At 39.8% G+C, this 17,535-nt stretch overlaps 1 protein-coding gene across 14 annotated transcripts in view; it reads right to left on the bottom strand.

Moving 5' to 3' along the window:
* The window catches only part of ADD1 (adducin 1), a 110,870-nt gene that overhangs the window by 15,361 nt on the left and 77,974 nt on the right, over positions 1–17,535 (bottom strand). For 7 of the 14 annotated variants that reach the window (XM_089691538.1, XM_089691547.1, XM_089691546.1 and 4 more), the window contains exons 11-16: positions 10,759–10,860; positions 8,728–8,817; positions 8,632–8,649; positions 7,229–7,321; positions 3,238–3,394; positions 72–431 (exon numbers count right to left, since the gene is read on the bottom strand). In XM_089691538.1, coding sequence (XP_089547664.1) covers positions 72–431; positions 3,238–3,394; positions 7,229–7,321; positions 8,632–8,649; positions 8,728–8,817; positions 10,759–10,860 — 820 coding nt within the window. The remainder of the gene's footprint in view (positions 1–71; positions 432–3,237; positions 3,395–7,228; positions 7,322–8,631; positions 8,650–8,727; positions 8,818–10,758; positions 10,861–17,535) is intronic. The other 7 variants (XM_089691542.1, XM_089691544.1, XM_089691549.1 and 4 more) reach the window with 4 other exon arrangements.

Raw genomic sequence — 17,535 nt, 5'->3', positions numbered from 1 at the left:
CAACAGATTTCCCTGCACCAGATTCTTGGTAGTGTGATCATCAGGAAGGGAGGTGGCCTCTTGGCAGATACCTGATTGACCCTGCAAATGGATGGGTTTGAGGTTGAGTGCCCGGATGACAGCAGTGTGGAATTCTCTGTGAGGAGAGTCTGGATTATCTGCTCCCTTCAGTGACTCATATTGTGTTTCCAGCTCTGGCCCTGTAGCAGACACTTCTAGGATTAATAGCCTGTCTGGCAATGACTGACATTCCTGGGAAGCTTCGGTATCCTTGCTTTCCTTGTCTTCTACTGTGTGATCTTCAGCATCACCTGGTGTTTCTTCCACTCTTATGAAGTTTGCCCGAACCCCAGTAGACTTTGCATTCTGATTCTCCTCCAGTTTAGATTCATTGGAGTCCCCATAAAGGGGCAACTCACCTTGATAGGTTTCTGGAGAATGCGCAAGTAAACAAGTACACATTGTAGAACAGAGGTTAAATTGACTTTTTAGTTACTTTATAAATCTGCAACAATGAATGCCGAATAGGTCACAATACAAAGTAAGAATACGTTATGTACCTTTTATTATCAGAATTCAGTTTATAAACTCCAGTGTTTAACTGCTTTCCTGCCACCCTATTGAAGATATACTGCTACAGGGCGGCAGGGGTGAGCAAAATCACGTATATATACACGTGATTTCACACTTCCAAGTAGGGGGCACGCGTGAGCCCTACCCACGCCACTATTTGCAGCCTCGGCTGTCAATCACCGGGTTCCGGACGGTGATTACTCGCTGGCACCTGGTGATCGCAGAGCATTACCGACAGAGGGAGAAAACAATAAGTAAACAATACAGTTCTCTCCCGTCAGCTCCAGCACACTGCTTTGCATGGCTCTGCATAGCAGAGCCATACAAAGCAGTGTGCTTACAGTGGAAAGCACAGACACAGCCCACAGTAAAACAGCACAGTTAACCTTTTGATCGCCCTACATGTTAACCCCTTCCTGCCCAGTCCATTAAAACAGTGTCATTGCCTTTTATTAGCACTGATCACTGTGTATTGGTGTCACTGGGGATGTCAGTGACACCAAGTCAGTTCCCCCCAGTGTCAGAATGCCTGCCGCAGTCCCGCTATAAGTCGCTGATCGCTACAATTACTAGTAAACACCACCATTTGCAAAACGCTATAACTTTCACATACACCAATTAATTTACATATATTGGGATTTTTTTTTAGCAAAGACATGTACATTTTGGCCCAAATTTATGATGAAATTTGATTTTTAAAATTTTTTTTTTTTACTGGACATGTTAAAGCACAAAAAGTCAAAATTGTTTTTCTTCTCAGAATTGTCAGTCTTTTTTTTTTTTTTTAGAATAGTGCAACAAATAAACGCACAGGCAATCAAATACCACCAAAAGAAAGCTCTATTCTATTCAGCGTTGCATGACAGCACAATTGTCAGTTAAAATAATGCAAAAAAAAGCCTGGTCAGGAAGGGGGGTAAATCCTCTGGAGGGAAAATTGTTAATTTAAAATGAATTCATGGCAGTTTATCATTAATTTAAAAAAAACAAAAACGCATTTTAAATACACCTTATGTTATACCTGTAGTTTATTTTTTTCTAATGTTTGCCTCCTGCTATCTTCTGCACACCAGCGCTCAGACTGGGAGAGGGAGGGGTGGCAGTCGGATGATGCTTAGATACTGATCATATGCGGTTATACAGTAAGGCTGAGTTGATATCGGTGCGTTGCGGTTTGGGCACAGCGCGACTGTATGCGCGTTTCACACTTTTTTTTGGTGCATTCCCATTGTTTTCTACTAGATTGCGTGTCTTCCTGAAAGCGCATCTAAGTGCTACATGCTGCATCTTTCATGCACTTCCAGAAAATGCACAGTCCAATAGAAGTCAATGGAAGCACCCCCTTAACACGGTGTGTAAAAACAAGCATAAAATCGCACTGTGAACCCAGTCTAAAAGCTTGCCTATTCATACTTATTAACGGTCGTTTCAGTTACAGAACTTATGATCTGATCAGCCTTTTTCAACCTGGATGCCTTGGCAAAATGCCTAAAAATTGCCCAAAAATCTATATCAAGCCTGTCATTTGCACAAAGCCACAGGTTTTCATTATGCACCATTGTAACCTTCCAGCCACCAGTGTTTCATTGGTTGAAAAGGAAGACGTTGGGTGCCAGCACAGCATTCTTCTTTCCCCCCTCTCCATTAGCACTGGTGTCACACTAGCAGCGTAAGGGAGAGAAACTGACAGGGAAAAGAAACATTGGAATACTTGACATTACCAGTGTGCAAAGCTGTGTTTGCTTTGAATGAGCCAATTGCCTGTAATGATGGGTGTCTTATGTACTGGGATGTTGCTGCATTGTGTAAAACTATTCGTTTAGGGTTTTTTTTACATTTTAGAATTGGGTGCCTCAACATTGTTCATAATGTTAGAGTGCCTTGACTGAAAAAAGGTTGAGAAACACTGACCTAGACTGACGATTTAAGTAGAACTAAACTCTTCTATCTTTTACAACCGTTGGCTGGCTTGAAACTGGCAACGGTTATCACCAAAGGCATGACTTGAATGTAACGGTTTTGGGAAATACATCAGTGGGTTTAGTTCAAATTCAGCTTGCTGGATCTATCAGATTTGGTCACACCTCTGAGTAAATAAATGATCTGACTCCTATATTCCCTGTTCTAGTACAGAAAAACAATGTACAACAGCTGACCTCAGAAAAATATACAAACGAAAGGAAAAAAATATATATAAAGAACAATCTCCTGCGCTTAAATGGATCAACCATGGATCCTGCGCTTAAATGGAAGGAAAAAAAATAGATACTTCTAAACATGGAACTTGGCAAAAGTAAAACAAAATCCAAAAAGTGCATTATGTAAACTGCACTGCAACAAAAAAAAAAAAAAAAAAACTGACATGAAAGAGGCAGCTGTGGCTGACCTCCCTCGCTGAAGGTGGCTGCCATACTGACACTCCGGCTTCGATATGTTGAGTCACGAACCAGGTACAATTTATAGAGAAAAGGATTTCGGAATGTCCCCAGCTTTCCTTATCCACAGGCTTGCCCCCCCCCCACATCAACTTCGAAAGCATTCAGTTCAGTGAGTTAACATGAACTGCCAAGGCAACATGCATTTAAGAAATGGTAGCCCCTGGTTTTCTCCTGTAGCAGGTTTCCATTTATCATCTATATCACTTAAAAGCAATAAGACACGAACCTGCAGTATCCTTCTGTTTACGCTCAACTTCCCTCCGGTATTCTTCCAGCTCGCGGTCTGTCAGTTTGTTGAAAGGGTTTGGTCCGGCTTTACTGACTATGACGTGAGGCTGGTACTCCTTCTCAATGATGGCTTTTGATGCGGTAATCAATTCTCCCTGTCACAGAAAAATGAAAATCAAAAAGCTTTTAAAAATCTACATATTAGTACCACATGGACTGTATTATCGGTTTTAGATTTATAAAATACAAGAAAATAAAAAGTGTATAAAAAATATATATTTATAAAAAAAAAATTTTTTGTGTTTTACATTTTCTGTCGCTTCCTTCTTTTACAATTCAGCTGCTATGGAATGAACAGACCTGGCATTTATAAGAATCTGGTGCAGCTGTGCACGGTAGCCAATCAGCTTCTAACTTCAGTTTGTTCAGTTAGGCTTTGGCAATAAAACCTGGAAACTGATTGGTTTCTATGCAGAGCTGCACCAGATTTTGAACTCTCCTGCATTAGTAAATAATCCCTATAGAGTTTATTGTAAATAGAAGACACAAGGTGTGAGACTGGAAGAACAAGGCACACACTGTATTTGGTCAGAGCAGTGTTTAGATCTAGTAAACCAAAATACTGCACTCAGTAAGTGCTCAAACTATCAAAAAAACAAAAAACAAAACTGCCGAGAGCTGCATTTACTATTATTTGGACACACAAACCGATATCAGCAAAAATGTGTTGCGCTGTGTTTAAAATGATAAATTCAACAGATATACATAAAATCCCAGATATTGTGTAAAATGTATCTAATTCAAACACATAGTAATACCCAATCAATAGGAATTACAGAGCTCAATATTCATCAGTGATAAAACAAAATCTGTGTGTTACAAACATGCTTCAGGTGTGTGAGATCCCAGTGCAAAACAGTCCATCCAGTGCTCCTCCCCCTGCACATAGAACTGCTTACCAGAGCAATAGACGCCACATTCAGAGGTCATACAGCACTTTAGAGCACAAATCCCAGATGGATGGCTGGATCAGACTATTGCCCTTTCAAGATGTCAATACCAGTCCCAAAGCTCAATAATATTCGGGGGGGGGGGGGGGGGGGGGAAACAGAACAAAATTCTACAGCATAATATTAAGGACAACTTTTATTATTGTAAGAAATATTGGTACTCAAAAAAAAAAAAAGGTTTTGTGCAGCATAACATGAAACTTCTTCCCTTTCTCTGGTAGACGTACTAAGATCACTGCTATGCTCCGTCCTACGCATGTTTCGTCTCAAGGGAAATCTTCCTAGTGCATCATGTCTGGCAAAGGGTACTCACAAACGAATCTCATGCAACTTAACAGAAAATGCTCCAATATTTTTTGCAATAATAAATGGTGTCCATAATACTACACTGTGGAGTTTTGTTCTGTGTTTCCTCCTGAATATTATTGCGCTTTGGAGACTGATATTGGCATCTTGAAAGGGAAACAATCTGATCCAGGCATCCATATGGGATTTGTGCTAAAGCGATGTGTGACCTCTGTGAATGTGGGGTCTATTGCTCTTGTAAGCAGTTGTGTGCAGGTGGAGGAGCACTGGATGGACTGTTTTGCACTGGGATCTCACACACCTGAAGAATGTTTTTAACACGTAGACAGGCTGTTTTATCACTGATGAATATTGAGCACTGCGATTCCTCAAACCTGAATGTTTTCTGTTTGAAGCTTTCTACTTTCAAAGCATGAATTCTTAGAGCTTTCTACCTTCAAAACTTGACATGCATGAACTCATAAGTGTCATATGACACAGATAAGTGAGACCAACTATGACAGAATACAACTGGAAAATATACAATCATGAAAGGCATTTTTCCAGTTTTCACTTCAATAGAGGTTGAATATAGAACATAAGAGATTTTAAAAAAAATGCTGCATCATTAACACATATACAGGCAAAACAAGCAATCTTGCAAATGTAGCCATTCATGTATTAGCTTGCTACTCCTATTCCCAGAGAGCATCCCTAATTATTGAACCACTTCAGACCTTTAGATTTTTTTCAACGGCAACGCTGTATTCATCCATAGGATTGTACAGTACATACAGAATTTTATTAAAGACAGAATTGGCCATCATTTTAGGCATGCATGCTCCTAGTTAACAATCAAGCTCTTTAAAAATATATTTACTTAACACATTTAAATGAAAATGTGATAACCCCCCCCCCCCCCAAAAAAAAAAAACAAACAAACTAGAAGCCCACAACAAACTTGTGGATTTTGCTCATTTTTAAACAAAGGAGTGCCAAACTGAGGCACATGAGTTTAACATAATCTACAGTACTTCTGTTCTTTACATAGTCTGATTGAAGAAAAAGAAAAAAAAAAAAAAAAGACACAAGTCCATCCAGTTCAACCAATACCAGGGAACAAAATTATATACAATTGTATATTTACACACACAATCCAATACCCACACCAGTTGATTCAGAGGAAGGGCAAAACCCCTAATAAAGCATGATCCAATTTGCTCCAGCAGGGGAAAAAAAAAATCATTCCCAATCCTCCATGGGGCAATTGGATATTCCCTGGATACATTTATGTATAAATGTTAGCATCCAGTTATATTTTGTGTATCTAAGAAAGAATCCAGGCCTTTTTAAAGCAATCCACTGAGCTGGCCAGAACCAACTCTTGAGGGAGTCTGTTCTACATTTTCACAGCTCTTACTGTGAAGAAGCCTCCAGATATAAAGAGTGCCCCCTTGTCCTCTGATGACCTTAAGGTAAATAACTCTAAGCCAAATTCATAAGGACCACTTATATATTTATACATGTTGATCATATCCCCCCTTAATCTCCTCTTCTCAAGAGAGAATAAATTCAATTCCTCTAATCTTTCCTCATAGCTGAGCTCCTCCATACCTCTTATCAGTTTGGTTGCCCTTCTCTGTACTTTCTCCAGTTCCCCAATGTTCTTTTTGTGAACTGGTGCCCAAAACTGAACTGCATATTCCAGATGAGGTATTACTAATGATTTGTACCGGGGTAATATGATATCTCTCTCTGAAGTCTATAGCTCTTAACACAAGGAAGGATCTTTTGCTTTGGAAACTGGGGCTTGGCATTGCATGCCATTATTAAGCTTGTGATCTACCAGAACTCCCAGATCCTTCTCCACCATTGATTCCCCCAGTTGTACCCCCCCTAGTATGTATGATGCATGCATATTCTTAGCCCCCGAGTGCATAACCTTACATTTATCAACATTAAACCTCATTAGCCACATAGTTGCCGAATCAAATGGTGAATTGAGGTCGGCTTGTTAGTTGGGGACATCCATGGAGATGTAATTCCACTGCACAGCTTGGTGTTATCTGCAAAGACTGAAATTGTACTTTTAATCTCAAACCCTATATCATTTATAAACATTTAAAAGTTAGGGTCCCAACACTGAACCTTGGGGTACACCACTGACAACCCTAGACCATTCAGAGTATGAATAATTAACCATTACTGTCAGAATTCGGACTTTTAGACAGTTTTTCTGATTTTTCCAAGCCTGTAGACTTTACCTTCCACATTAGCCATGTGTGGGGAACTTTGTCAAACACTTTGGCAAAATCTAAGTATACTATATTCACAGCCACTCATTTCTCTAAGGTTTTGCTTACCTTCTCATAAAAAGAAATGGGATTTGACAACTTCTGTCTTTTGTGAATCTATGGTGCCTTTTCCGTACAATATTTTATTCTAGCAATAACTCATCTATGTGGTCTTTTAAACTCTCAAGTATCTTCACGACTAAAGAAGTTAAACTAAGAGGCCTGTAGCTACTTGGTAACGACTTTGATCCCTTTTTAAATGTCATGAGCAAGAATCAAAAATTGACACCACATATAGCAAGTAAACTACTTTATTCAGCTTGGTTACAAAGTATAAATCCTAATTTGTAGGTGTAAGACATTAAATTTCTCAAATTTGCAGAAGAACGGCGGTATATACCTTTCTAACTGAGTGGATTTTAGCTGGACTAAAAGCCTGCTCTGACAGATCGAACCCATCAAGAGTTTCGGAACAGTCTGAAAGAGGTGCATCCTGCAACAGCAAATTGAGTAAACACAGCAAACCAGACCTCACAAACACCGTGAAATACATCAAGGGCGTGAGACAACCATGCAGCTTGAAAGGAATGGAAGGCAGGACATGCGTGTAAAATGCAGCAACAGAAACTGAACAGGTGAGAAGACTGAAATGAAATGACGGATTAAAAATATGAAAGACAGGATTGCACCCAAGACTACAAGATATATGTGTGAGGCACTCACACAATGAACTATTCCTAAGCAAATCTGGGAATATTTTCAGAATTCGGTAACACACAGGAAAGCAGATTACCAGTGAAGCTGAAAAGAATAAGGTCGGTGAAAACTCAATTCAACAGTCTGGCTTGTACGGAACCAGGGACTAAACATTGAAGGAGCTCAAAGAAAGCCATGATCGTACATTGTCATCGTAAGTAGTCAATACATCTCATGTCAAGCTCTGAAAAAGCTGTAAAAGTCATTTTCATACATTACGTATATGTAATTAATGTCATGACTATGATGACAGATGTAGTTTAGGTACAATCGCTCTGAAGATGGAAGTAGAATATGATATTTATTTGCCATTGTTGTCTGAATAATTAACCAATAGCACAATGCACAGAACACATTAGTATTAGCGGTGTGATGCTAATCCGTGTAATGCTCCCATTTCAGCCAAGGTGACAGATCTTTTTGTTCCATCACAAGGTACAGACAAACCAGGCAAATCTGTGTGCTTATTCATAAGCATAAAAACCACCATGGTATGGCATCTAAAGGGTTTGAACAACCCAAAACTAAAATTTCAGTCTCTAGATGCCAGTGGATTAATTCAAGCACTAATTTCTTATACTTATTGGGGGATCCATCGCAGAGATATTTGCTCCTGAGTTTCCAGAATCGGCCATCTATCGACATTAACAGGAAGTCTCCTGATCCCATCAAGCTTTTGTTTTTAAATGAACGTAGGAGAGAGATCAAACTACTGGAACCCCCAAGAAATATAAGGTCGCAGTTATTATTCCCCTAGAAATACCAGTTTAGGGTGGACTGTCAGTTGCATAAAAGTTTATTAAATGTACATTGTCTCATACTTAGGAAGGTTATTTATTCCCCCAATACCAAGGGAGACTAAACATCAAAAGATCCAGGTCCACCAAGAAGGGGAGGTCACTAGGCAGCACCAGCATGCATGGCTATCAGCAATGGCATCAGAAGCATCTGTCACTGCCATGCTTGTACCACACACTGAAGCCAATTGTGTTTACAGTTATCAACTACGCGGGTTTGCAAAGTAAAGAAGCCACTTTTTGCACTTACCTTGAACACTGACAGTTTCTGTCAATTAAAGAATATTGTTAGAGCAATGAAAGAAGCAAATGACCATTAATTGTGACAACCATTCTGGGCACTGACCTGCACCATGCTCCGATCCACCACAACTCCGCTCAGGACCTGAGACTGAGGGCCAGCTGTTTTGATATCTTGCAAATTCTGCTCCCTTATCTGAGATATAAAACAGAACAGTAAGCACACCAAAATAAAACAAGACACAGCTCTGCTTTAACTTGTAAGCCTTCCAGTTAAAAAGGATGCAAGTTTGCCCACAGTTAATCACATTTTTTCTTTCATACATTTTAAAGACTTACTGTATCAGATAAAGTTTGTTGTTTCATACTACTATCCATTGGGGTGGATTTACCAAAGGCATATAGATTGCAGTTGCACTCATTTTCACCAAAGCTTAGTAAATGTGGTAAAGCTCTGCTGACTTCAATAATCCAGCCATTTGCAAGCGAAGTGCTGGGGTTTTTTCCTTGCACCGAATTAGGTATTCTTAGTGAAGTGAAGGTTCGCCACATTCACTAAGCTCTGGGGAAAATTAATGCAAATGCACTTCCAAAGTGCACAATATTTGCTCTTAGTAAATCCACCCCATTGTTAAAACCCCTTTGAGGCCTATTTATTCTGTCATGTAGTGCCTACTGTGACCTATTATTTATAAGGGAGTATAGACTTTTTAGGGCTCATGTAGACAGGCATTGCTGTCAAACTTGGGCTTTTGCATTTGTGTGTAGTGTTGCTAAAGCATTCGTTTAAATGCAAAATTCTGCAGACAGCTGCATTTGATTTGCTTTGACTACAATCCAAAAACGCATCTTCAGCATCTGACACATTAAAAGCAGTAGTAGTATATAGGCTGGCAGGTGGAGCCATAGACCACAGTGGGGGACCAAGCATCAAAAGAATTGCATGCTAAAGATACTTTGACAGCTGCAGCTCTTTAGTACAGCAAAGACTGGAGTCACCAATCTTCGGCTTGTGTCGATGACACAAGTTAAGACGTTTCAGATATCATTCAGAATTCATTGACAAGTAAAGATGACCTGCATTTAACCTGCTTCAAGTGGTTTTTACATTATCATAGATTTGTATGTGAATGCTAAACCTGCTTAAACTGATAAAGGGGGGGAAAAAAAATCCCAAAAAACACAGAGACCCTTAAGACCAGTACACATAGCTAGTTTTGTTTTATTATTATTATACAGTGTTTATATAGCACCAAAAAGTTTGCTCAGCGCTGTACAATATAGTGGGGGACAGTACATGAGACAATACAGTAACAAAACAATATATGAGAGGTTCGAGGGCCCTGCTCTTTTCGAGCTTACAAATTTAATTTGAACCAAAAGGGCTGAAGGAAAAAAACCAAAACAAAACAAAAAACACAGATCGCTGTACTAACACCAGTGATGTTGGTGCAGTGATCTCACCCACTGTGCCTTTGCATTCTGACGGGGATGACCAACTATATAATAATTTATATGAATCTTTATTGCTATTTTTGTGTTTCAGTCCTAATAAAGAGAGCAGAGTGTAGCCTGAAACCTATTGGTTTTAAAGTGCAATAAACCTATCTTATACAGTATGACAATTCAATTCTAGATTTGACTACAGAATATTCAAACAGCAGAGGAAGCTAACTGGAGTTTGCAGACCTACAGGTTCTGAAATGTGTTGTAACTCTCCTTTTGCACAGCAGTGGTGGATGATTTTTGTATATGAAATTCTTTAGTGGGTGTAAAGCTCACCACACACACACACACACACACACACACACACACACGTTACAATCTCCTTCAGATCTAACATTACTTTTGTAGCACAAGGGCTTGCCTGACTGAATACACATTGATTGCATAAATTAGGAAGGTCCTCATATTACATATTTTTGGTAAATCCACAGTTTATTGTACAAAAATGGTCAGATTGTAAGGAGTATGGACACAATAACCGTGTGTAGGTATTTCAACTTCAGTATGCATTTAGTCATTACTCCATGAGGGAGCATTATTCTGCTAAATTTACAGGTGCAGAAATCTATCAAAACATGTAAAACGATTACATAAGCAATGCATTACTAAAATGACTCTGCAAGTAATATACCTTGTTCCTCATCTCTTGCACTTCCTTGGGATCTGTGTTCAGTGGGACAAACAGACTAGGGACAGTAGAGGTGGCAGTTCTCAGCCCATCCTCTTTAGTCCACTGTAAGATGAAGAGCAATCACAGGTCAGATTAGAATTTCCACAGTGCTGACACATTTATACAAATTAGTCATGCATTTCACACATTTATTAGGGAAATGAACTAATGTTTATGCTGCAACTGGAAACTTGCACAGCCAGTGAACTATCAAAACAGGAAACAGAATGAAGGGTTTGTTATTCTGGATGACTGAGTGCTGGGTGAGCGCTCACATTGTGATCCCTGGACACTGGGTGGGTCCCCATCACTAATCCATCACAGGCCAATCCTTCACTTTACTACTAATCTCTGCTAGTAAATACTCCCAGCTACAGAGGAAAAAAGTCATTTTACAATATGAACATCTTCCTGAATATACAATGAGCTCTAACTTGAACTGTATGGGGAAGCTTCTTAGTAAGGCTTCTTGCACCGTTCTGATGTTTGACCATCTGCTATTTTTTAGACGTAATTTCAGGCATTTGTTTTGCACGTATTCACACAAATTTATGCGTGTATTTGCATGGCTGCACATTTGCGCTCACAATATATTCTTAGTGAAAATGCATCAATATTTATGCTCACATGCATGTATTTGTGCACGCATGGTGTAAATTACTGATCAAAAATGCAGGTTTTCCTTCTTTTTAACTGAGGAATATGCAGTGCTCATTTACGCACCTGTGTGCAAAGGCAAATTGTAAATAATGGGCTACATTATACCTCAGTAAAAAAAAAAAAAAAAAAAAAAACCAACACCCACCACACTGTACTGAGTGTTTTCAAATGGTTCAGTGGAAAGCTTTTAGACCTTAAGAGAATTATTAAACAGTGAATGGCGGTGTGTAGTTGTTCATTTAAAGCTCACTTAAAATATATATAATAATGCAAAAAGCCATTTACCACCTTTACCAAAATAGGTCCTGGTCACAAAAAAGGGCCACGCTTGACAGAATTTAGAGGCAGATGTTTAATTATCCAACACGTTTGGGTTGCCATGAGCCATGGCTTAGTTTATATCCCTCACAAAGCTTCTCTCCATCGTTGACTGGCACATTTGTTGGCCCACATGTGGAGTGCCTACAGTATGTCTTATGACACCCCTTATTCTCTTTGGAGGATCCCAATACATGCATGTCATGGAGAAAAAAGTGCCATGAAGGATATAAATTCTGCAACGTGGTGCAGGCTGTGGCCGTCAGGTAAGGATATTCTTCTTGCACGAGGTCTGTAAAATATGACAGATTTGTTACAAGCTGGGCAAAGGTGGGATAGGCCTCCTTGCCCAATCACAGAACATGTTACATTCATTCAGAAAGTGTACACTTTTCAGAGGGAACAGTCAGGTATGGTACTGGTATATACATCGTTACACTGATCACAGCTGTAAAACTATACCAAACCTGGAATAATTCTTTATTCATGCCTCAATTCCTTCCCGCTGTCCGCATGCAAATATGCAGCCTACTGGTGGGTGGGCCTTGGTGCCGAGAGGCCACATATGTGTGTACAAAAAAAAAAAAAAAAAAAAAAAAAAAAAAAAGCACTGTTGAACTGTGCACACTCACGATGGCTGTCAGAAAGCTCCCGATCTCAACTTGCAATCGGGGGCTTTCTAATCATGTGACAGTCAGTAAAGGTGGTAACACAAAAAACAAACCCCGCCCCACCTGCCGGCATCTGAAACCTCTTAAAGGGCCAGGAGGCGCCAGCATCAAGGGGTTAATCGTTTCATCTTGCACTTAAATTTGGCCATACACAGCTCCAATTTTGGCTTATTGGAGTCGTACGTGCCCTGAAAGCAGCTTTTGGCTACCAAAACACCATCACTGTTCAGATATTCAGACACCCACAGTGGCTGTCTGAATACAATAGCCATCAGTGGAGATTTATTAATGTGTGTGTCTCTACGTTGGAGACCTGTGAAGTGCACACCAGTATGTTTTCACTCATTTACTGTGGCAAGACACTTTCTGGGGAACAAGAGTAACATAGGTAGTGTTCATGTTTATGTAAAAAACTTTTTTCCTCTAAACATGAAAATATCCTTCTTGGAATGTTATGGTTTACTTCAGTTATATCATTAATCAATCAGTTCTAAGCATTTCATTAATTAATTTCCCCATTAAGGAAAATAAGACAAAATGAGAAGCATAAAAAATGATCAGGCTGCAGAACACAATACAAAGTCACTCACCAGATTCTGACCCTTTTGCATGGATGGTCCTGGGAGATAGTGAAGCTCATTATCTCACAGGACCTCTATGATTCAAAAGGGTCCTGTACAGTGATTGTGTTTAGCGAGTGGGCATCACCAAAGTTTGCATAGAAACAAAACATCAAAGAAGCTACAAAAAAATAAATAAATAAATAAAATAGCATGGTATACTTCATCTTCCACAGGAAAAAAAAGCAGCCAAATCAGAGCAACTGAAAAGTTGTCAAAGGATTTGCTTTGGCACCTAAAGAAATAAATAAGAGCAGATGGAGGGAATGGAAGTTCAGGGAAGGAAATAAAATCTAAAATAAAAAGCAGCAGTCAATGGAGGACAGAATGATCAGTGAAATATCTGAATCACTTTTACTCCACCCTTAGTTTGTTGTTTAAGGTAGATGTTAGAATTCTACAGTCAGCTTCTTAGGTAGGGCTGCATTCTTACCTCACAGCTATGGAATACAACGGCTAATCTCTGTATATATAAAGGCACCTATGGACGGCCAATATATTTTTAGACTTAATGACTTTCCATCGTTCAATATTTTTTCTCTGTGTCAAAAGGGTAAAAATATATACTTTTACTGATGCATTCTACTTCCTGGTGTCAGAAATCCATTTCTTGTTTAAATATAGCTTTTCCACAGGACTTTCTCAGTCTGATCAGTCTGATTTAGGACTCTGCTACACAGCTGACTTCCTGATGGTGGTATAGCTAATGAAATAAGGCCCATGATCCTTCGGACTGAAGGTCATTCTTGGCTGTGCTATTATCTGGTAAAGAAACTGTCGGAGTAGCAAAGTCCTTACTCAAAACTTATTTATGCTGCTTGAAGTAAAATTTAAATACCCACAGTCACTGGTGGTACACAATAACTAGGAAACATCATGTGGGTAGCAGAGTAAGTTGCATCTAACAAATGTAAAGTCATATTAAAAACCTGACAAGGCAACACTAGCATGCAGCAGCAGACACCTCCAGGGACCTGTGCATCAGTTTCCTTTTGAGCACCCTAAGAGCCCAAAATCCCGATGAGTTTTGGAATGCAAACTGCAATCAAATTCTGTATTGCAGAGTCTGACCTCACTTACTCCTGTCCTTCACTTTACAGGGGAGCCTCACCAGCTGATGGTAAGGCACAGGAAGGGCAGGGCCAGGCTTTCAGCCAAATAAATTGGACAAACATTGCATACGGGAGCATCCAAGAATTCAGAGCTACAATGAGTCCTCATGCACACTGGACATTTTTACAGCGGCTGTTTTTGGCTTTTGACGTTTTTTTCTACAACTAGTAAACCCCCCAGCATGTTATCCTATGTGTCCATGCACACACAGACTGTAATCAACGTTTTTTGCAGGGGCGTTTTTAGGCTGGAAACAAACCCAGAACTAGTGTGTTTCTAGAGGAGTTTAGCTGTAAAAACGCTCCAACAATGAAAAATGCAGCAAAACGCGGTAAATCGCGGCAAACCAGCGTTTTTGGAAATTTTACTAAAAAACCCAAAATTTAATTTTTTTGGTAGAAAAAAAAAAATTTAAATATGCAAAAAAATGTGGCACGCCGCTAAGACAAAAGCGCTGAAAAACTCACTTTTTTTACTTTTACACAGCTAACGTTACCAGCGTTATTAAAACGCCCCATGTGCATGGAGCCTGAAGCTCAACCGGGAAGACAAACCAACAAGCAGAAATCTGAAAGTGCCTGCTATTACACACCCAGTGGAACATTATCGCGTATAGTACAGGTCTGTTTTAACAATGTAACCTCACTATTATACGAGTTTTTAGAGAGGCATGCAAAATACAAACACTAGAGTTTTCACCAGTATGAAGACATGGACACTTGAGATCATTAAAAAGGCACAGTTCACCTTTACCAAAGAATTGCCTATGCAGAAAAGGGCATCCGTAGATTAAAAAAAAATAAAATGCTATAGGTGTAAGCCATTAACATACCTCACGAAAACTGACTGAAAAACTCCCAGAGATCGCCTCATCTTGTCCTGCCTTGTTGCTAGAACGTTGCTAAGACACTCCCAGCTGTTACTACTCACCTCCACCATCACAGGAGTGAGCTCTTTCTCTGGTTCAAACTACCACACATGCACACTCCCCCCCACCTGATGTAGTAGTTCTGAGCTCAGCATTTGACAGCTTGCTCATGTGACTGTGTGTGTGAACAGTAACAGCTGTGAGTGTCTTAGCAACTTCTTGGAAGAAAGGCAGAACAGAGAGCTACAATCTCTAGGAGTTTTTCAGTCAGGCTTCATGAGGTATTGTAAATAGTAAACATGAACTATGCCTTTAATAAAGTGAAGCTTCACCCATAACTGAAAGTTCCACTGCTCCTCCTCTGGTAAAATTGGCATTTGTTTTGGAATGGATGGGGGAGTAGGTACCCAATTTTGACAGGTACCATTCCCACGTCTGCTCCAACCATCTAGGCAATTAGAGCAGAAGTCCACCTCCTCTCCCTGCAGCCTCGAGACACGTCACAGGTCCCAAGAGGCTGCGGGACCATTCAAAAGGTGCAGCACGGCTTGCTCATGCACAGTGAGTGGGCAGTCAGCCGTGAAGCCGCAAGCAGTCACAGTCAGCTACTCACAGTTAAGAAGCTGGCGCCAGGGACTGGTGAAGAAACTGACTCGGATGAGCAGGCGCTGGATCCCTTGACTGGTGGCTGTTTTTTTAAAAACTCAGCAGCTAGTTTTTGTAGCTGCTGGCTTAACTTTCACACAGGAGACTAAAGAACCACTTTAGGGGTCAGTTTATACTTTGCTTTTATTCCTCCACACAATGTAATTTATGGATGTCAAAAGTTTTGTAAATATACGTCAAATACCCATGTACACTAACCCCAAATGTAATTCCTATTTGTATCCCTCAGCCTCTATTAGATTTGGGGATAGTGTACAGACATTCAGCAAACAAAAACAAACCACATTAGGAGTGGGCACCCTTAGGAATTTGAATCTCCACCCTCTAGCTGTTATAACAGCAAAGCCTTACCTCCCACTTATATGAGTGTATTGGTAATTACATGTGTTCTCTTGATGTCTTAGCAGAAATATCAGCCCAGTATCAGACTGTAAGGTCCCAATGAAGACCAACTTGTCTCTTGCCTAACCTCAATCATTCACAAAATTGGGCGCTGCTTTCAATCTCAGGCTGTTCCTGGGAGAATGCAGAACAGGTTGGTTCCATAGGAACTTGCATTCCATGGAGCCACCTTGGAAAACAGATAATGGGCCAACAATAAGGGGAACAGGTGAAACTGTGGAAAAGCGATTTTTAAAACATGAATGAGCTGAACAAGTCTTAAGGTCACCTGCTGAAATAGTTTTAATATCACTTTAAAAGCAGTGAAGCGATGGGATGGCTTGTTTTAAAGCCCTCTTACCACTTGTTAAAAATTTATACATAGTTTAATGACCATGGTCTGGGGAAGAGGCGAAATTTAAAGTGGAATTCCAGGCAAAATATTTTTAAGTTTTGTACAGAGCAGCAAAAGTTTAGAATCTCTGCCATGCTTTCGTTGCTGCCTATGACTCGGTTTGGGACTTTGCCTCTTATGTCTTGTGTCAAGAAAAGGGAAAATTTATCCAATGGTGACACGGACAGCAATGACAATCTGATAGAGGTTCTAACACAGGCAAATAAAACAGCTGGAAAGAGGTTCTAAACACTCCCCAATATATCCAAGAAGAAACACACAGTTTTGGCAGGAGTTCCACATTAAAACCTTTCAGCGTTTCCAAAAACGATCAGCTAACATTAAGTGGAGATACCCAAAGTTGAGTGCAAGTGCTTTAAGCTACAAATCCTCTTTTGTGGGCTCATGAAACTTTGTATCCTGAACACTACTAATTGAAGCCTTTTTTTCTCCAACTTCATAGTTATGCCCTGCTCTTCCACTGACTAGTCAACAGGGTCTTCATTAGGTAGGTGGTGAAAAAGCAGTGGTTGTTGTCAGCAGAGACTGCAAAATCCGTGATGCCATTATGAGAAAAGACAGAAAGACCCTTACATATGACCAAAATCTTACAGCTATATAAACATGAAAATCTCAGGGTATTATGTACATCAGGGTTAAAATGGAGATTATTAATAAGGAAAAAAAATGATGCGTATTGCCCTGGAGCCACACCATTCCAAACAGAAAGAAAAAAAAAAATCAGCAAAAGAGGGGAGTAGAAAAGGAAAACTTTGCAGTTCTGGATCCAAAAGGAAAGTAATGATGAAGAATGAGTTAGTTCATACTCACTTGTCATCTTCACAAAATTATTACTGGATCTTATGTTATGATTGTATAAAAGGGTACAAACAAACAGACCAATAAATAAGACGCACAGTTTGAAATCTGAGGTTACTTAGTGATTTATGTGGTAAGACCTCTGCTGAAAAATGTTACTGTGGACAAGTTTTCACAAAGAATTGTAAAGACTAGACACACAAACTGATCTACTTTCTGGACAGCGTA

Source organism: Staurois parvus, unplaced genomic scaffold, assembly GCF_062004578.1.
Source record: "Staurois parvus isolate SC_StPar_1 unplaced genomic scaffold, SC_StPar_1.0 ptg000564l, whole genome shotgun sequence".
NCBI lineage: Eukaryota > Metazoa > Chordata > Amphibia > Anura > Ranidae > Staurois > Staurois parvus.
This window is presented reverse-complemented; position numbering and strand designations above follow the sequence as displayed.